General features: G+C 39.7%; 1 protein-coding gene across 1 annotated transcript in view; it reads left to right on the top strand.

Moving 5' to 3' along the window:
* SELENOT (selenoprotein T) overlaps positions 1 to 13,078 on the top strand; it is a 28,375-nt gene extending 15,297 nt beyond the window's left edge. The window contains exons 2-6 of the mRNA XM_036755844.1: positions 3,893 to 4,003; positions 7,847 to 7,973; positions 9,149 to 9,236; positions 9,859 to 10,012; positions 12,339 to 13,078. Coding sequence (XP_036611739.1) covers positions 3,893 to 4,003; positions 7,847 to 7,973; positions 9,149 to 9,236; positions 9,859 to 9,977 — 445 coding nt within the window. The 3' untranslated portion in view covers positions 9,978 to 10,012; positions 12,339 to 13,078. The remainder of the gene's footprint in view (positions 1 to 3,892; positions 4,004 to 7,846; positions 7,974 to 9,148; positions 9,237 to 9,858; positions 10,013 to 12,338) is intronic.
* Positions 13,079 to 21,668: the final 8,590 nt, after the last annotated feature.

The following is a 21,668-nucleotide window of genomic DNA, read 5'->3' as shown; positions in this document are numbered from 1 at the left end:
CTCAAAATGTCCAAGACAGAACTAATTATGTTTCTCTTTAAACCCAGCTGCACTTCCTCCTAACTTGATTCTTTTTGTCAAGGGCACCTCCAGGCTTCTGGGTTTGTAAGCATAGAATCATTGTAAACTATCCCCTGTCCCTCTTCTTCTATATTCAATCTGTTACCAAGTCTTATCAACCTAAACTATAATATATCTCATATCCATCTCCTTGTCTCCACTCATACAGCCGTCACCCTGGTTAGGGCCCTTCTCACATGTTGCCTGAACTATTGGAATAACTTCCTAATTGGTCTCCTTGCTTTCAGTCTTTTCCCCTTTCTAATCTGTCCTCCATACACCTGTCAAAAGGTACCTGTCACTCAATTGTTCAAGAAGTTTCACTTGTTTCTCCTCGCCTCTGGGGTAAAAGACAGACTCTTCTGATTGGCAACAGTCTGGTTTCAACCTATATTGACATACTCATTTCGTATTATTCCTCTTTACTCTGCATCCTAATTCTGGCCTGTTTCATCTTTCCCATAGAGGACATTCTATTTCCCACTTCCTTTCCTTTGTATCTCCTTTGTATAGGCCACCTCTGTGGCTGGAATGCACCCTGTCTTCATCTGCTTCTTGGAATCCCTGGCTTACATCAAGGTGAACTCAGGCATCACCTTCCATGCAAGGACTTTCCTACTTCCCCGAGATGTTTATGTTTCTGTCCCGTCTTAGTGTATCTCTCCAGGAGACTGCAAGGTTCTGGAAGGCAAGGACTGTTCAGTTTTTGTCTCTGTATCCCCAGCACCTAGCACAGTGACTGGCATGTAGTAGGCACTCAATATATTCTTCATGAATTTAATTGCTCTAGGATTTAGATCCTTCACAAAGTCCTTCTCAAATGCCTTATTGTAGTATAGTTCTGAATCTGGGTTTTTGAAGAAGTCTTCATCCAGGAGAATAGTGACTTACCCAAAGTTACTATATAATCACTGTTAGATCATTTTTCTTCATTTTGTAGTATTTATTCATAGATTCCTGAACTCATTCACTAGATCTGGAGGCCACATTTCCTTCTGTTGTTAATGTTTTCTCTGTTGATTTATCTGCTCATGTTCAAGATCTTTGAGTTTTCTTATTTCTGATCTTTGGTAATTTTAGGGGTTTTTTTCTTTCTGATTTTACCCTGTTCACTTTCTGACTCTATCCCCTCTGATCCCATCCTTTGGGGCTGTATCTCAGAGCCTCCCAGCTTCTTCCCAACTTGGGTAATACATAGTTCACCAGCCTAGGTTTCTGTCCTGAGTGAGTTTTGGGTGGTCAGAACTGACCCCAGCTGTATCTGTGCTTGCTCCATGCCCCCCTACCCCCAACATATGCTGGAGCAGTTTAGAGAGTTGCCATTCAGTGCTATGGGCTTGTCTGCCCCAGCACAGGTGGGATTGCCACTGGTGCTGTATGCCTTTGCATTTAAGCTCCTGAAGGGCTTCCCCTGCTACTCTGTCACTGTAAGAGAAAATTCTGCAGCCTGGATTTGGGGTCTCCACAGCACTGGAAAGAGGGAGGTGAGTCTTCAGAGTGGGGTTGAGTTTTGTTGCCAGCCCATGTTCCAGATCCTTGGGTCTGCTAGTGCAAGAGGTGAAGTGCTGAGTAAGCTCACAGTGAGCATCAGTTCATAGGTTTAGGTTGGGTTGTTTTTAAAATCTTTTTGATTCTGAGTGTTTTAGACCATGGAGACAGTTGAAGTTTTTTTTTATCTTGGATGCATAATTTCTGTTTTAGGGAGGTTTGAGTGGTCATGGAGATCACAGAAAATGTCTTCAAGCCTCCATCTTTTTGTTCATGTGATCTAGAAGTTGTTGCTTCATTTCTTAGTATAAATCACAGAGTCATAACTGCTTCCTGAAGAATATCCAGTTGATTTATAGCTGGAGGCACAGTCGGTTAAATAAAAAGCTTAAAACACTTTTTTTTTGCTGAAAATTAGTTCTCCCTTAGGGAAAACTTTCCACATAAAACTGTACTTTGAGGGAATAGGGAGGGCTAAAAAAGAGATAGCAAACAGTGATTAGCTGACTCATTCAATCTTGTCCAGTGAACTTTCCACAAACCACCTTTATTTTTCTTCCTCCTATTTGCCTTGATCACTCCTCCCAGGGACAAGGTGATGGGCATTTCTTCATTTTGTGGGGAAATTCTAATCTACAAATTTATAAGAATAAACTACAGCACTGATTGTAAACACTGCTTGGTCCTTCTGCACCAAAGGTGTTTAAATCCCAACTCTTAAACATAACAAGAAAGAAAATCCTGAATACAAACAGACACCGAGTCTCAATCATATTTTAATCTCCCTAGTAGAATTTAATCTTCCTTAATGGAAGATTAAATTTTCCTTATTTTGTCTTTATATTCTAGTGCCTATCATAAAAACTTTTGTTCTTAATAAATTTTTGTAATTGAATCACTTGAGTTTGAGCTAGATTATGTTAGATAAATATAAAACATCTAGAGATTTATTTCTGAAAACATTTGCTGTTTAGGAATATAGATGTACCGTCCTCAATACTTTTAGATATATTTTTGAAAGTAGATAAAGTAAGACTATAAAATTCACTCAGTTTTTAAATGTAAATATACATGCAGGTGCTATACCTAGAATGTCTTTTGTTGACCCAGGTATACCAGTATTAGGATATTGGTCTAGAGCTAAATCATTTTAACTGCCAAGCTATATACTGTGTGCTGGCCCCTGAACTGTCTGTGATCTATTGGTTTGCTCTAGGATTCCCAGATTCAATATGGACCTAAAGCTAGACTAGATTATAACAGAATTTTAATTGGTGATGATATTCCCAAATGGCCTAAAAGTATATGTCTAAAACAGTTGGACTTTCTGCTGAATAATCTTATTTTCCAGGCATATCTGTTTTCCCCATCTTTTTGTATTTCCAGTGGCTGGCACATGGCAGGCACTCAATAAAAGCTTGTAAAATTGAATTGACTAGGGGCAGCTAGGTGGCACAGGCCCTGGAGTCAGGAGAACCTGAGTTCAAATTTGGCCTCAGACACTTGACACACTTACTAGCTGTGTGACCTTGGGCAAGTCACCTACCCCCAACTGCCCTGCCTTCTCCCCTCCAAAAAAAGAGGAACTGGATCAACTACACCATTCTCTACCACATTTCTTCTCTCTTAATGTCATGCAGTAGCTATCAGGTAAATCAGTGGCGAGGTATTACAAAGGTAGAAAGTGTTAATTGCTGCTGATTTTCTTTCTGTGCTTCTGTTTTCTAGATTATCTTTTTGTAGAGTAAACCAGAATCTTAGAGGTGGAATTATCTAATGTAATTAGCTAGATATCTCTTAATGAAGGTAACATAGCTGATTTGTGAAAGAGCTCGGTACTCCTGACTTCCAGTCTGGTATTCTTTGTACTATAAAAGTGGAAGACATTTTCCCCCCACTTATTGCTCTTTTCTACCCCATGCCCTTATCCTTTTCCCCCCTTTCTTTTCTTGCTTAATTGTTTGCAAAACTATGTACTTTTAATCTCATCACTTCCAAGCTCAAATTTCAGAAGAATTGAAATGAACTAGTACATAGTACAGCATTTCTCCCATGCTATAAGTTCTATGAAAGTCACTAATGCCCCAAAGGGCTGTAATTTGTGTGAAGGCTTTGTTTACTGAGACACTTTTAAAAAAATAAAAAAAAATATACCCCTTTTAGGGAGAAGGGATGAATGAGTAGGAATTTGTTGGTTAGCCATTGTTGGCTTCAGTCCATTGTTTAATGTGTTTTAACCAGAACCATTTGATATTGACAGAGGTAGTAATTACTGGGCTTTTTACAACTGTGCCAAGATAGTTGTAAATCATTTAACAGAAATACTGGATTTTTTTCTTTATAGTGTTTCCTGAGGCTATAGGCGGGTGTTTGAGGAGTACATGCGGGTTATTAGCCAGCGGTACCCAGACATCCGCATAGAAGGAGAGAATTACCTTCCTCAACCAATATATAGGTGAGTACATTATTGTAAAAGTGATAAGAAATAAATTGACTTCTGAGCTTAATGGATTGGTTTAATTAAATTGAAGTCAGTGGATACCCAATATTTTGGTCATATTTAAGCTGCTTTGCCTTGTATTTTCTTTACTTTTTCACTCATCACTGTAATGGTATTTCTTTGCAAGTAACTTAAGCATGTTTATATAAGTAGAAGATTTTTAATGTTTAAAATTTTTTAAAATAATTATCTTCAAAATGGGATTTTAAACATTTTACTCATACATTTAAAAACAATTTTCACTTTTTCACTCAACAAGCTTTTATTTTCTCTCCCTTCCACCTACTCCCCTGCTTCAGCAATTGAAAAAACCAGAAACTCCTCCTAACAAATATGCATAGGCAAGCAAAACAAATTGCCACATTGGTCATATCCAGAAAAATATGTGCCTAATTTTGCACTCTGCATCTGTCACTTTTCTGTCAAGCAGTTGTTAGCATCAGAAATTATAGGTGGTCATTGTGTTGGTCAAAGTTTTTTAAGTTTTTCAAAGTTGTTTTTCCTGATAATATTGTTATCCTATAAACCAGGCCTGCACAGCATATGTTGTGGAGGCCTGTTTTATATCCTCTACATTTTTTGTAGGCCACCTGAAATCCTTTGGTGGGCTGCATGTTGTGCAGGCCTGGTATAAACTATTCACCTGGTTCTGCTCGCTTCCCATATGTCAGTGCATACAGGTCTCCTTATGTTCTCTGAAACTGTCTCTTTTATGATATCTTCTAGAATGATAGTATTTCATTACTTTCACATACCATAATTTGTGCAGCCATTCCCCCAATTCATCATCACTCCCTTAGTTCCTAGTTCTTTATTAACCACAAAAAGAGTTACTGTAAATATTTTTATTCATATGGATCCTTTTCTTCTTTTTTTGACGTCCTTGAGGTAAAGGCCTAGTAATGGTAGGTTGAAGAATGTGCACAGTTCAGTAACCCTTCACTCATAGTTCCAAATTGCTTTGCACAATGGCTAGATCAATTCACAGATCCACCAACAGTGTATTAATGAGCCTGTTTACCTGCACACTTGTCATTTACCTTTCCTGTCAATTTTGCCAATCTGATGGCTATGAAGAGCCTTAGAGTTATTTTACCAGTGAGGTATTTCGCATTTTCTTCTGTTTTTTTCATTGTTTTGAATTTGTTTGATTGACTCTTCATGTTTCATAGTTTCCACTTGCCCAATTCTAAATTTTAAGGAGTTGCTTTCCTCAGTTAGCTTTTGTATTTCCTTTTCGATTTGACCAATTGTACCATTTAAGGAGTCGTTTTCTTCAGTGGATTTTTGTATCTCTTTTTTCCATTTGGCCAATTCTACTTTTTTAAGCAGTTTTCTTTTTCCAAGCTGTTGATTCTTTTTTTCATAATTCTCTTGCTTCCCTCTCATTTCTTTTCCCAATTTTTTTTCTACTTCTCTTATTTAATTTTTAAGCTCCCTTTTGAGCTCTTCTATGAGTTCTTTCTGGGCTTGAGACCACTTCGTTTTTTCCTTTGGGGCTTTGCCCATAGCTGTTTTGACATTGTTGTCCTCTTCTGAGTTTATGTATTGATCTGTCCTGTCACCACAATAACTTTCTATGGTCTGATTATTTTTTTGTTATTGCTTTTTGTTCAACTCTTTTGGCCTTTTTCCTTTCTTTCAAATTTGAGCTCTGCTCCTGGGGTGGAAAGGGCACTATCTCAGGCTTCTTGTGCTAAGGGCTGCAGGCCCTGGCTGTTTACCTGGTACTGTACTGATGTTGCCCTGAGGCCCATGGGGGACTCATGTCTGGTGATGCACTGAGGGAGTGGGGTGGGAGGTGGTTGGTGCTACTGGAGGCCGTAGGGGTCTGGCAACTTACCTGGTGTTGAGTTGGGGTCCTAGTGCTGGTGTCTGGTGTGTGCTGAGACTGGAGGAGTATTTCTGCATTTCCCCAGGCTACGCTGAAGCACTTGGTGGTCTGGCCCCTGGAGGCCACCTGTTTGCCTGGGGCTGCACTGAAACACATGGAGGTTTTCAGAGCTAGAGTCTGCCCATTTCCCTGGCTTGCTAAGGCATGAGAGGGTCCTGATGTTGGCTTTGCCTGCTCCACTGTACCGGGGCACAGGATCTCCCTCTGGTTTGCTGAGGTGGTTCTTGCTGGGATGCTTCTTATCTTGGACTGTGCTCCCCCTTTGCCTGAGTGAGACAGACCTTTCTTGCTGATCTTTCAAGTTTCTTGAGCTAAAAGATTGTTTCACCCTATCTTTTTGCTGGTCGTCTTCCAGGATTTGTTTGAGGGCACTATTTTATGGTTCTTTGGAGGTGAATATGGGAGAGTTATGACAATTTACTGCTTACTCTACCCTTTTGGCCCCCAGGAGTTGAAAACTCATAAATGTAGTGTTTCCAAAAAAAAAAAATCAGTGATCTCCCTTAGGGCATATGCCTAGCTAGAGAAGCTCTGTGTCAAAGAATTTGGACATGTTAGTCACTTTATTTGCATAATTCCAAATTGTTTTCCATAATCCTATCACTTACATTCATCACAAATGATCTGTGGACATCTGTATAAAAATTTTATAGAGATGAAAAATTAGGCACACATATCTGTTAGTGATTAGATCCCCTTAGTCACCCATGTTCACTTCTGAACACAGTATAGTTGAAGGACTACAGGGTAGTGGAGAGCCCCTTTTGAATTGGTTCCCACTCCTACCTCAGCTGCTGCCAAGTAGTATGAACTCTAGTTCCTGGACCTCTGGCTCTTCTGACCTTTTGGGGCACATGAGGTCACAGCATCTCTAATACTCTAAGAATAGGAGAGATATGAGAACTCATGTTAGTCTGGCTACCTCTCTCCTTAGTGTTGTTTTAATTTACATTTTTCTAATAATTAATTGGAGCATTTTTTTCACATGGGTTGTGGATAATGTAGATTTCTTCCATTGAAAACTGCCTATTTCATATCCTTTGACCAATTATCAATTAGGAAATGGCTCTTATTCATATAAACTTGAATTAGTTCCTTATGTATCTTGGAAATGAGACTTTTATCGGAGAAACTTGAAGACTTTTTTCAGTTAACTGTTTCTATTCTAATCTTAGCTGTTTTGTTTTTTGTGAAAAACCTTTTACATTTTTGGTAATCTCAGTAACATTTTTTATGGAGGAAGAACATCAATTACTCAGAAATCTTTATAAAATGATTTAGTTTTAAGTGCCATACTTTTATAATCAAGGTAACATTATAATCATTTAAATTAAACATTTGTTAAACACCTTGTTTTGTGGTAGCTATCAGGGAGACTATAACAATTTAAAAACAGTACCTGTCCTTGATGAGCTCTTTTCTTAGAATAAAATATTCTCACTATGTACATATGTGTATTTTCATGGTATTGTTCAAAAATGGTTTAACTGAGAAATAAACTTTAGTAACGGCTTCAGTTTATTATGCAGTTTTATATATACCTTTTAGAAATATTTTTATATTTTTGAACTAACATAACCAAATGAGTAAGGAACAATTTTATATGAATTTGTTCACCATATACTAACAACAGCTGCAAATAGGAACAATAATAGCCACAAAATCTGTAATAATACATAAGAGGAAAGAAAAGCTCATGACAGGACATGGAAACGGAGCAGTTTTGTTAATGTTTTGTTTAAGTTTTTATATGCACATACATATATATTTACACACATTTAGTAGAATCTAGACATTTTTAAAAAAAAATGTATGGTTTTATGTACAACCTCATTTGTATGTCTGAAAGACTGTTGATGGTTATTACATTATAATAAAAATGAATTTTTCTCTTCTTTTGATAGACACATAGCATCTTTCCTGTCAGTCTTCAAACTAGTATTAATAGGCTTAATAATTGTTGGCAAGGATCCTTTTGCTTTTTTTGGCATGCAGGCTCCAAGCATCTGGCAATGGGGCCAAGAAAATAAGGTATGTAAACTGATTCTTCATTTCAAGTTGACAGTGAAAGTGTGGGATTATATTGTTATTGGAAGAACTTGGAACTTAGCTATGGGCTGGTGGTGGTGGTGGTGGTTTTTGTTTTGTTTTAGTTTTGGGAATCTAATGATTTCTCTTCTTGCATTAGCAGCCTTGAGGGTCCTCTTTATTTGGAGGCAGGGAACCTGGGTTTGGATCCTAGACCTAGCACTGTGTGACAGATCACATAAGATCTCTGAGGCTGTTTCCTCATGTCAGAAATGGGGATAATAATACTTATAATAATAAAAATTCCTTACTGTTGTAAGAAAAGTGCTTTGTGGATCTTAAAGCACTATAGAAATATTCATTATCATTTTTTTCTCTTAATCTGTCCCATCAAGTATCTTTCCTTCTGAAAGACTGTTTCCTACTCTCTATGCCTTTAGAAACCCATTTTGTGCTTTTTGTGCATTTTAACTTCTTACTGGGACAGAATTGCTTAAGCTACCTTCTGGACAGCAAAGAAGTAGCTTCTTTCCAGTAGATTTCCTTAGCCGTGCCAGAATTCTAGAACCTGAGAGTTAAAGCTGTTTCAGTAGGAACTGAGGAGGGGCTCTTGCAAAGAGGGTGTCGGTTGGCATTCATGAGGTGGCAGAATGCACCTGTAGTTGTCAGTGACTGTTATCTTAAGTGATTTTTCTCATATGAGCTTATGATAGCTTGCTAGGAATGTGACCTTGATTATGTTTAGTCTTATAACAGTTTGAAAACCCTTTAACAGGTCTCTACATGAAGTTGCTGAATATTGCGTCACTATTCCTTTGTGAATACTTTTAAAAGATGTTCAGTGAACTGTGTATAGTTGTTCTTTTATTAGAATCACTTGGACTGTTTCTTTTAGATCTATTTTCACTAAATCACAAATATGGCTTCTTAGAATCTTTGAACTGAATTAGTATTGATTTTTTAAAAAATTATTTCCTTACTGTAATTGGATGGTGGCAATAGAAGTAATACTTTGTGTGTAAACTGTAGAAATGTGTGAAGGAAGAACATAATTTATCAGATGAAAAAATTGTTTCAGAGAGAAAATGTTGTTTGCCACATCATGTGTTAAGTATTTTCTTCTTAAAAATCACATTCTCTGAAATACAATGGCAATTCTGAATTTTTTTTTCTTTTAGGTCTATGCGTGTATGATGGTTTTCTTCCTAAGTAACATGATTGAGAACCAGTGTATGTCAACAGGTGCATTTGAGATAACGCTAAATGGTGGGTTCTAAATATTTTTCATATTGTAATAAACTACATTGTTTTAATCTTCAGTCAATATCAAGCATAATAAAAATGTTTTTCCAGTTATAAATTGTAATATAAGACAATTGTTCACTAATATACCTATGAGAGAATAATGCCTCTCAATACTGTTGGGGGCACCACCATCCTGGTTTAGAGGATATAGCTGAGTTCTTTGTAGATGTTATCAGCCTCTTCATCCTCTATATCAAAAGTTGGTATATAATAATAGCTAGCATTTCTATAGTGTTTTAAGGATTACAGAACACTTTATAATCATTATCTCATTTTATCCTCACAGCAACCTTGGGAGGTAGGGGCTGTTTTTATCCCCATTTTATAGATGAAGAAATTGAGGCAAATAGAGGTTAAGTGACTTGCCCAGGGTCACATAGCTAGTAAGTTTCTGAGGCTGGATTCGAACTCAAGTTCAGTCAGTCTTCCTGATTATAGGTCCAACTCTCTATCTACTGTGGCACCAAGCATTCTGAAGAAGTACATTAGGAAGTATTTTGATTCTTTAAAATAGAGGAAATTTTCTGAATTGTGGTTGACCATAGACTTATCTTTAATTGTTCAGATTATGTTCTTTTTGTAGATGTACCGGTATGGTCAAAGCTGGAATCTGGTCACCTTCCATCCATGCAGCAGCTTGTTCAAATTCTTGACAACGAAATGAAACTTAATGTGCATATGGATTCAATCCCACATCATTGATCATAGCCCCATCTTTCAGCCCTGAAAACTCTTTTGTAAGTAGTTAAAATGTATATACCTCAGCTAACTAGCAATAAATAGCAAAGATGGAACATATATGTATTTCCATTTTGATTCAACTTAATGGTCTGTTTCTTTAATGTCTTTATGGGAACTATTAACACATAAAAGTATCATTTGTTGAGTCTACCAACATGACAAGTTGTGCTTGTATTTCTTCTTTTTTCTTCGTGGTTTTTTTGCCATTGCCTGATCCCCTGAAACTAGATTGAGAATGAGCTATCAACACAATCACCAAGTGCTCCCTTGCCCTGTTGATAGAGGCAGATAAGGCCTACCTACTAATTGATTAAAAGTTACTTTGTAATAAGATAGTTAAGGAATGATATAGGCAGATCATTGTATTGAACTGCATGTTTAGTAACTGCTTAAAAAGGCAACTTAGTAGGGGAGCTAGGTGGATCAGTGGATAGAGTGCCAGGCCTGGAGTGAAGAAGACCTGAGTTCAAATCCAGACTCAGACACTTACTAGCTGTGTGACCCTGGGCAAGTCACTTAACTTTGTTTGCCTCAGTTTCCTCATCTATAAATTGAGCTGAAAAAGGAAATGGCAGACCACATCTAGCCAGTACCTTTGAAATCTACCATGACAGTACCCGATACTCTACAGAAGGAGGTAGAAATGGCAGTAAAGAAAGCAAAGATGGTAAAGACCATCTGTACTGGACTGAATCTACGCAGAAGAGGTCTCTGTGGGAAGACACAGAATTTTAAAGATATTAAAGGTTTGATTCTGAAATACCTGAAAGAGGGTGAGTATACTAAACACTCGCAAAAATAATGTATTTTACTGTTATAGGAAAGGTGATCAAGAAAACATCAGTAACTAGCAACCCGTGTGCCATTCTCATCTATATAAAAAATTTCCAAGAAGAATTTATAGAGTATTGCACATATCCTAAAAACAATATCCTTACAGTTGTACAATTGACTAAAAGGTGTGCGGAGAAGAGTATGAGATTTCACTGTGTTTGTTCCATTATTGTTTGTTGGCTATTAAAAATAGATTCATTATAGCAAAATGCAGTCTCAGAGGTTGTCTTCCAATAAGGTGACTCCCATGTACATATTAAAATCACAAGATTCCTTGAAAGATGCAACAGCTAAGAATATTTTGGCTCCAAAATTATTCATACTAATCCAAACATCAAACATGAAAAGTGTTTAGCACTGTTTGGAGCCTGTCTAGAATTCACATGGAAGCAGGATGCCCTACAAAGATGCTTTGGTTTGTGGATAACCTTGTGCTGAGTGCATCAAGCCTAGGAACCCTACAGAGTTTCCTGAACAGGATCTGCAGTCTCATAAACGAAACCATCCTAACCATTGACATAGGAAGAACCATATGCATGAAGCATGCCTGTTATCAGCAATAGTATATGAAGTTGACCAGAGAGCCCATAAAACTGGCCTCTGAGCACAGCTTGGGCAAGGGCTGTGGAGACTGAGCTGGGCCCAGCATTGAATCGGAAGGAAGAGACTGGGATAGGGGCTGCATTTGAGATATTGTACGATGTTTTTAATACTCCAGGCTTTTCCATCTTTTTATTATAATTTCCCTCCTAGTGATGCTTTGTTGCTGTGAATCACAGTTTCCAAAAAAATCAAAATTGCAGCACAGCTAAGTGGCGCAGTGAGTGAGCACCAGCCCCAGAGTCACGAGGACCTGAGTTCAAAATCCGGCCTCAGACACTTGACAGACTTACTAGCTGTGTGACCTTGGGCAAGTCACTTAACCCCAATTGCCCTGCCTTCCCCCCTCAAAAAACAAACAAAAAACTCCAGACTCAAAAAATCAAAATTGCCCATGGTCCGAAGAGTAATGGAGAGATGAAGAGTGGGAAAAAAATAGGCTGAAGTGTTTTACTGATGACAAATTGTGCTAAGGAACTGCATAGGGGTTCCAGGAAAATGTATGATGAGAAAAGTGGGCTGATGATATATCAAGAGTGAGGGTTATCAGACAGACCCTCAGAGTGCTGCTTGCAGTGGTGAAGGGTATCCCAGCCCACCGGGGGCCTGTCCCTGTGAAAGATTGACAGGAGGACACAAAACAAGAAGGACCCACATGACAGCAGGGCACGAAGGGAAGATCCACCATGGGGACGTCACGGACATGCCGACGATCAGATGGGGAGGGAAAAAGCAAACTTTCTGTGGATGAATATGAATTTTAGCATCAGGGGAGTGAGCGCATTTTTACTTTTGAGGAGATGCATTCCTCTTCTTGCCTTGTATCTGATTGAGGGGGTGGCTTTTCTGAAATTAGTGGTTTGACACATCTTCTTTAATATATTTCAGGCATTAATGGATTTTTGCGAGAGCAGCGTGGTTGGCACCAATGAAGGCCTGTACTGAAGACAGCTTACTGTTAGTACAGACCAGATGCTCTATTTGCAGCCTCGTTGAACTTCTTGGAAAACCTCAATGCAAGACAGTCTTTCAGTGTTGGCATGTTTTGGAATACTGCACATTCATGGAGTGCAATAATACTGTATAGTTATATTTTTTTTAAAGGGTTAATTCAGCCAGTTAATTGTTTTAAAATGCAGGCATTACTACTTGTAACTTTATTTCTTAGTCATGTTTGGGGGGGAAAGTGGCAAATTGAGTTAATATCTGATTTTTTTTCCTTGAAAGATGTCTGTTACATCTGTTGTGATTTTATATGAATTTGTGTTCTTTTTGTAGTTTAAAATGGATATTTGGGAAAGTAGCTGACATTCCCAAGTACTTTACAAAATCCTGTCAAACATCTCTAATTTGGTTATGTCCTGTTTGTATGGTTTTCAAAATACTGCAAATTGTGAACAGTGCATTATACTAGATTATGAAAAAAACCCCTATATCCTGAGTACAATACCATTTTTGTGATTACAAGAGAACTACTAAAAGACCAACTGCTTTTTAAACCCTATTGTCTAGCTCAAGTGTCTTGCCTTGACCAGTCAAATGAATTGATTAACTGGGCCTTTATACTTATCCTAAATAGAAAACTAAGCAAATTTAAGTTAAATAAAAAGTTTTCATTTCCTGTGTAATGTGCCTTTAAGCATTCTATTTAATAACTACCTACCTAAATCTTTTTTCTTTGCTTATGGAATATCGGAGAATGCACACTTCAATTGTCTGAGATACCTCATTTTTGTTAGCTGAAGTGCTTATCTTGTTCAGAAAAATACAGTTATACCCTCTTTACAACTTGGCTGCTGGAAAAAATGACTACCCATTTACCTGAGAGGGTAATAAACATGTTGTATCAGGCTTTTACCAGATTCCCTCAGTTTGCAGGAGTAAAATCTGCTCCATGGTCTGTCTGAATACATGTGAAACCAAACCCGATTGTGATGGGATTCCACTGTTAGTGTCATCTCAAGGAATTCTGAGGTTCCACCTTTATTGCAGTAGTTCTATTTTTATACTTATATTGTGATGGCAATTGTTTGTTAGATTAATAAAAACCCTGTACCTTGGTGAGAAGTACATCGATGTGGTGACCAAATTTAGGGCCTGTAGAAAGTAGGATGGATTACATTTAAATATACTTTTGAAATTCAAATTCAGCATCTACTTATGGGCATTAATTGCTCTAATGAAGACAGTTCTTTTGGCAAATGATTAGCCTTGACAATAGAAGTGTAAGAAGACTATAGTTAGTGAATTTGATCATTTTGCTTTTCTGCTCTGGCCTTTAGCTGGCTTTGGCCTTTAACTGGTGACGTCTCAGCACTTATATGAAACATAATTCACCGGATTGCCAAAAATAAAAATTAACTTATTTGGTGATTTAGATGTTGAATATGGCATCAGCAATCCAGTGGACAAGGCCAATTTTATGCCATTTTATGAATTAGGAAATTGATAAAATAATTCGGAGGTTACCATCGTTAACAGGTAGTTATTGAGAGCCTACCATGTACAGTGTATTGGGTGGCTGTCATCCTCATTCTGGAGTTGTTTGTAGTCTTGGTGGAGGGAGAAGAGATGTATGTATAAGAAATGCTGCTATGACTTCATGTTGTAGCTAAGTGACAAATAGGGGCAGGGACCATAACGCAGAGGATGCATTTGGGGGGCACTTCCTCAGTGGTCCACAGATGGAAATGCAGGCTTATAGATTTAGATTTGGAAGGAACAACAAAGACCCCGTCTCGTTTTACAGTTTCAGAAACTGAGACACAGAGGCACTGAGTGATTTGCCTAAGATCACACAGGTAGTAGCAACGCCATGGGCCTCTGCCACCACACCCAGCACACTTTCTGCTACATTCTGTTCCTTGCTGGAGGAGAGAAGGCTTCAGGAGGTGGTGAAGGTTACCTAGGATTTTGATTGGTGGATAGGGGGCTGCCCTTGGAGTCAGGAAGGACATAGTCGAAATCCCACTCTAACATGAGCTAGCTATGGGACTGAGCAAGTGCATGAGCCTCTGAGCCTCAGTTTCCTCATCTGTAAAGTGGGGATGATAGTTACAGTACCTACTTCACAGGGTTGTTGTGAGGCTCAGGTAAGAGAAGTTATGCAGAGGTCTATATAAATGACATTTGTCACTCCAGTGGGTTCCTGATCCCTTTGATACAGAAGTTCCCTCCATGGATGCAGGTCATCAGCTATCCTTGCAGGCTTTCCTTGGGCAGTGCTTGTCCATGTCCTCCCATAGGTTCATCACAGGGGAGCCACCCAGTGTGCTGGATTTCTTTCTCAGTTTCCCCTGACATCATGAGAGCACCCCTGGAGCCCTTAGTCCGTCTGCCTGAGACTAACCCATGTTGTTATATTTACCACTGTCATTACCCAGTCTTTGGCTCATACCAAGAGAAATACCTTTTCCAAGAGTTCGTGAAAGCCCGATTCTTTACTATTGAAAGAGTTACTATTATAAATGCCCTGCAAGCCTTGTTATGAAAAAGTGTATAATGTTCTAATGGGATTTTGGGAGGGGCAGTATCTTTTCTTGAATCTGCTTATATGTCAATTTTAGTTAACATGTTAGTTCTTCCAAATGTCGCATCCACATTTCTAGGTCTTATTTACACAGCATGTTTTTATTTTGTCATTCCCCTTGTGAGAGTTCTTTGTTATTAAATTTTATATCCTATTAAGATATCCTAAGAAAGTTTGCTTTCTTAGCTGTTGGGGGCTTGTCTGCTCCTAGGGAAAATGACTACACACCAATTTAATAAACATGTTGTTTCAGGCTTTTACGAGATACCCTCAGTTTGCAGGAATAAAGTTTGATCCATGGTCTATCTGAATTCATGTTGAAAACAAGCCAAATTATACTGGGATTCTATAGAGTTCTATTTTTATGCTTATATTGTGATGGCAATTTTTTGCTAGGTTAATAAAAACTCTGCCCCTTATTTAGAAGTACATCTATGTAGCCACCAAATTTCGGGCCTGTAAAGAGAAGTAGGGTGGGTGATATATAAGCATATGTTTGAAATTCAGCATATATTCCTGGGCATCAGTTACTCTAATGAAGACAGTTCATTTAGCAGATGGTTCACTTTGACAATAGAAGTGTAAGAACTTAGACCATAGTTAATGAATTTGTTCATTTTTCCTTCCTGCTTTGGCCTTTAGCTGGTTTTGGTAAAATTCGGGTAAAATTTTAGTGCTTATAGTAAAAGTCTTTCATCGGACTGCCAAAAAATAAAAATTGACTTGATTGATTTAGATGTTGAATGTGAGTGACATCAGTAATCCAGGGAGTAAGGCCAGTGGCCACCTATTCCCATTTGGTAAGTTAGAAAACTGAGAAAATAATTCAGAGGTTTTCATTAACAGGTAATCATTGAGAGCCTCCCACATGCCTCATAAGAATACTAAAATAGCTTCATATAGTGAGAGGGAAGAGGCAGGGTCAGCTTATGGTTTTGACACTGACTAGCTCTTTGTGACCAGGGAACAAAGCTTTCTTAGTCTCTGCTTCCTTATTTATAAACTAAGCAGCAGTGTTTGCTCTAAGTAACAATGAATGAAAGTGCTTTGAAAAGCTGTAAGGTGTTCTAAAAAGACCATTCATTTCTTGTGCTTGAAGACAAGTATGCCCAAGATCCCAGCTATTCACCTGGTGGTGTCCCTCCTCGGGTCCCCCTGTTTCCCAAAGCACCTGCTTCTGTGTAGTTTGCTGTCAGTTGTAATGATTATGACCAATGTCATCTAACCTCAAAGAGCCAAAGGGGAACCCTGTGTCTACACAGGAATACAGGCTTCCCTGGTGTTAAATATATTCTTACTGGGGACCTGTTCCCTTCTTCCGCTTGTTCCAGGCTCTACTCGTGCTTTCCTTTTTGCATCTTTGCACTGCCTCCTACACATACTTAGACCTTATCAATTAAATATTATTGGTATAGTGCCTATTTCAAGGGGAGAAAGTGGGCTGAGACTATATCAAGTTGGTAGTCTACTGGCCCCTTTTATGGAATTTCACAATGCCTTATGAAAGTCCCTGGTAAATCCCCCCGAACCTAGAGGAAATCCCCTTAGAAAAAATTTCTGTTGGCCTTCTTCATGACCATCTGGTGACTTAGGTGGTCAATAATGTTTGATACTGATGAAACAACTACTTTGATCTACAACTGAAGCCTTGGGTATCCAGATTTTGGCGGGGGGGGGGGGCATAGGGGAGGATGCCAGAGTTTTCTCATGTTCCTTCTCTAGACGCTTTTCCCAACTTTATGCATCCTGTAATGAGTTGGAGTACACAGTTATTTCTGCCTCCACCCAATCCATGTTTCATGAACAGGGCCCAGTTTCAGTCACGGCCCTCCCTGTACAAATCCTTTGGATCATTTTTATCCTCACCTTGTATGGTATGATGCAGGGATCTCAAGGTAGAATCTGCTGGTGTAAGTTCCACTTGCCTTGTACCTTTGACCTTTGTCAGTGAGTTCTTTTAGTGGTAAATAAACTGGTGTCTTTAAAGCACAAAATGATGAGAAACCCACACATGGTATCTTGGACATCTGGTGCTAGTTTGTGCTCTCCAAGAAATTTTCCAGTTTGAAGCACCCTGACCACCCAGTTACAAATAATACTTGTCCCTACAGGACAAAGGGGTGGGTAGGCCCCCAATGGTCTCCCCTTAGGTCAGGCTAAGCACTCTACGTAGGAACATGGACTAGACCTGTGCTTTCATTGATATAGGGGACTCTCAGGTGAGAACCCTCTACCAATCCAGGTTGGTACCATAGTTTTCTGACCTTTCTCAGTCCTCAAATCAGGAGGTCCTGGGCCATTTCACCAGCGTAGCAAGCAGTACCCTAGGAGAAACAGAACAGCCAAACCTCTGAGCTAAAGGTTAAAATAAGCTTGTTCCTGGGAGATCTTGCCAGATTTGAGTACCAGGTTCACTTTTGGAGTAGTAAGGTGACTGAAGAGAAGCTAGTTTCCCTTTCCCCTGGGAACAGATGAATTATCGGGTAGTAATTGTCTCTCATCCTAAATATATTTGGTCATTTTGGTGCCTCTGGAGCGGGTGGAGAGTCCTGCCTTGTGAGGGCAAAGATAAACAGAAACCTACTGAAATCTCCCTGTTGTCCCAAGTTATTCCTCCTAATTGACTCTGGCACCAGTGAGATAACCCAGACTCCTAACAAATCGCAGCAAGAAGGAATAAAGGTTCCTGCCACATTCCCCTTTTCCTTCCTTATCTGACCTGTAAGTATGACTGGTGTCTCCTGGACAGCTGATCACCCTGAATTTAACAAAGTTCTTCTTTTGGTGGCCCCTGGGATCTACCAAGGTTAAAATCCCCTGCAGAATTATACGGGGTGAGGCCTTTTTTTCTAGTCCCTTGCTTCCTAAAGTGCCTTCATATGTATATGAGGACAGAGTATGTTTACTGTCCATTCCTGGGTATATACGTAAACCCACCCACCATTGGCCATAGTTCATTAGGTGGGACCTGGACTGCCTAACCTCATGAGGAACTGACAGTAGAGTCATCCACTCCACTGACCATTGTCAGCAGGATTATGGCCAGTCTCTTGGGTTAGGTGTATTCTCTTTGGCTCCAGATGGTAAATTAGGAGCAGTAAATGAGTAGAGACTATGAAAAGAAAATTAGGTTTGATCAAAAGAAAAACTAACATCTAGAGCTGGGGAATGGGCTACTTTGGGAAGCAGTGAGCACCAGAGGCTTTTGTGTAAAAGCTGTTGTGTTGTACTGGGGGTTATTTTTAGGCACTGAAAAGAGACAGAAATGGCCTCCCAATCAGGAAGATCTGGGTTCAAGTCCTGCCTCTGACACATAATAGCTGGGTGATCTTAGGTAAGTTGCTTAACCTCCAAGTCCCAGACCACTCTAAGTGCTTCTAACCCCAAAGCAGGAGGCTCAGCATTTGGTAATCTTGTTCAAGTTTTGGCAGTGACACATTCCCCATCCTGCTATGGCCCATTTTCAAGGTCACCAGACATGTGGCCATCTCTGAGGACAGGGAGCCTTACAGGCCATTCAGGTGGGCATGAATTCTGCCTTGCCAATGGCAGCCTCTTATCCTCAGGGAGTTCTGACACTGGTACCTGTTGAGAGAAGGAATCTTGGAGTCTATGGAGCCTGGTGGAGTCTAAAGGGGCCCCTTGGGGTCCTGGAGCAACCTTTCCACCTGGTTCAAGGCACTATCTTCCATCCTTTAGAGTTGTTCACTTGCTATTGTGCTCTAGACCAACACAAGGGCATCCTGTGGTCATTAGGGATCAGTTACCCATAATACCATGGGTCACCTCTGATTCCCTTTCCCACAAGGTTGGCTGCACATAACAGAGTTCCCCCAAACAATATGTGTAAGTCTGAGACTACCTTTCCCAGCTTTGATGAGCCCAGCATGCTCCAAGAAGAAATGACATTCCCAGAATGAACATTCTTTGGTCCTACCTCTTTTCATGCCCACCTAATCTGACTGGTTAAGTGGGGCTTGTTTTGGAAAGACCTTAATCCAGACCCAAGGATGTGACCTTCCAAATGTGAGTGTTTGGAAGTAGGGGAATATGAATGTCTTCTGACAGGAGTTTTTAACCCAGAGGTCATGAACATACATACATACATGTGTGTATGTATATTTATACACATACCTATGTGTGTGTGCATACATGGGTGTTTCAACAAACCGGCTAGCAGCTTCTGTGGGGGTGTAAGATCCACCCACAGCCAGCACCCAGAAAGCTGCCAACAGCACAGGTTCTTTTGATCTACTTAACTAGGGAAAGGAAGGTGAAGGGGTTGGCAAACTTACTTTAATTCAGCATACAAATATCATTCAGCACCCTGAACTTCAAAACAAAATACAAACAAATTACAAACATCAACAGACAGACCTTGTCTGATTCAAATCCCAATACATAGTTACCAGAGTTCAACAAAGTCTCAGCATCCGGGTTTACAAGCTGGAGGGCTCCTTAGCTACAGCTACCTGGAGTCTCCTCATCAACACCATCTTGAGAGCCCTGCACAAATGGCTCTGTCCTCCCTTCTTATAGGGCTTCAGACGTCATCAAACATTGAATGACCAGAGCTTAGGCTCTGGTGATTGGTTCTTGAGTTGGCCCCTCCCCTTAGGACCTGGGAGGTTCACATCCACATAGATTAGGTTAACACCTAATAGGGCATGGCTCTGGAGTTAGGACCTCTCTTTAGCCAGCCCCACCGTGGGTGCCACCCCAGTCACCAATCCACACCCACATAGGTCCCACACCTAATTGGGGTTTGGGCCTGGGGCTTAGCACCTAGTAAGGATTACTCAAAGAAAACAAAGGCCATTTTGCTCACCAACACAATGGGTGATTATATTTCAATGTAATTGGCTTCCTTTGTAATCCTATGTATTTTATGCATTTAAAAACATTATACTGAGGAGTCCATTGATTTTGCCAGACTGCCAAAGGAATCCATGACACAGTTTAAGGACCCCTACCCTGTGCCTTCTGTCAGGTAAAACCTTAAAGGCCTCCTGGAAGAGGAGAGAGATTAATTTTAATCCAATACCATCCTCTTTCCAATAATATTTGTATGTCTTACATGTTTTGGATTATTGTTATGAATCACCTTTTCATTATATAGGAGCTATTCTGATAGAGCTGTGTGTCTGTGTTGAGCTAGAAAGTCTATGTACCTGGTGGTTCTACTCATTTAAATTTGCACATTCATTAGTTCTTAATAGTTTTCCCTGATAGTCAACATGCTGACAGATATGGTTAATAACTCAATCAGAACTGTGTATCTTATGGGGTTCTTTGATGTCTAGAATATCCCAAGAGCACTAGACTCCAACAGATTTGGGGGGAAACAGGCTAGATGAGAGAAGTGGAGGAATTGAGAAATGTCTCCCCTAAGCTCTCCCCTTGTTTGCTCAGTTTTGCTAACCCTCCAATGGCCTGGACTGTTTGTAGACCATATGTGGCTGTCCAATGTGAATGTGAAATATGAAACTGAAATATTTCTTGGGAAATTATAGATGGTTTTGTCATGTTCTGCCACTTGGTGGGATCACAGTTGGAAGACTGAGAACAGGTGTGGGGAACAACTGTTGGAGCAGGCCATATGTTTATGGACCACATGAACTATCATGATTGCTGTCATCCACTGAAAACCAGTTAAACAACCAAGTTGATGCCCTCATTAGGACCATACTTCCTACAAAGAAGATTGTACCCAGGTTACTTGAATGGGCTCATGAAGTGAGTGGTCATGGAGATAAGGATCCTTGTGGGCTCTACTTCTCCCTCATCCAAATGGAAATGTGATAACTGCTATTGCATTCTCACCAACCTGCCAACTAACATGTCATGGCTTTCAGTCCCAGTATAAACATGTGCCTTGTGGAATCAGCACCAGCAATATAATGCTAAGCAGACTACCCTGGCTTACTTCCTGCCTGGAAGGTGAGCTGTTAAGTGTTTATCAGGTTTGATAACTTACTCTGGTTTTGATTTTGCCCAACCTTGCTCTTATAGGGATTTCCACTATGGAAGGACTGATGAAATGTATATTGTATTCCCAGGACCTTACAGGACCTACCTGAAAATAGTGCCTCAGGTCAAGGAAAAGTCCCCTCTTGTTAAGGATTTGCCCTCAGTGTTTGTTGCTTTTTCCATATTCCTTATTACTCCCCAGGCAATGAGACTAATTCTTTTGTGCCACTAGTTCTTGTTTCAGTTTCCTGTAAGGAAGGAACCTCAAATAATAGTGAGAAGGAACAATCATAATAGCTAGCATCTATCTATCTATCTATCTATCTATCTATCTGTCTGTCTGTCTGTCTGTCTGTCTGTCTGTCTATCTGTCTGTCTATCTATCTATCTATCTATCTGTCTGTCTGTCTGTCTGTCTGTCTATCTATCTATCTATCTAGTTTGCAATGTACTTTACAAATATCTCATTTGATCCTCATGACAATCCTGAGAGGTAGGTGTAAGGTTAATGGAGAATAAGATCTTCCCCGCCCTCCTCATGTGGAGCCCATTAAGGGAAGCTTGCTTGCTTGTAGGAAGGCTTACACACCTTTTGTTACTTTCTAATTAAGCACTGAGCCTGTTAGCTGAAAGAGCATATGTTGTGAGAGGTGAGCTTTTGCTTAGGGGGCTTGTTTATGAGAAAGATGTGATTCCCTGGTCAAGACTCTGGGTGACCA

The sequence above is a fragment of the Trichosurus vulpecula genome, chromosome 4 (assembly GCF_011100635.1).
Source record: "Trichosurus vulpecula isolate mTriVul1 chromosome 4, mTriVul1.pri, whole genome shotgun sequence".
Lineage (NCBI taxonomy): Eukaryota > Metazoa > Chordata > Mammalia > Diprotodontia > Phalangeridae > Trichosurus > Trichosurus vulpecula.
Note: the sequence above shows the minus strand (reverse complement) of the source record. Positions and strands in the feature narration are given on the sequence as shown.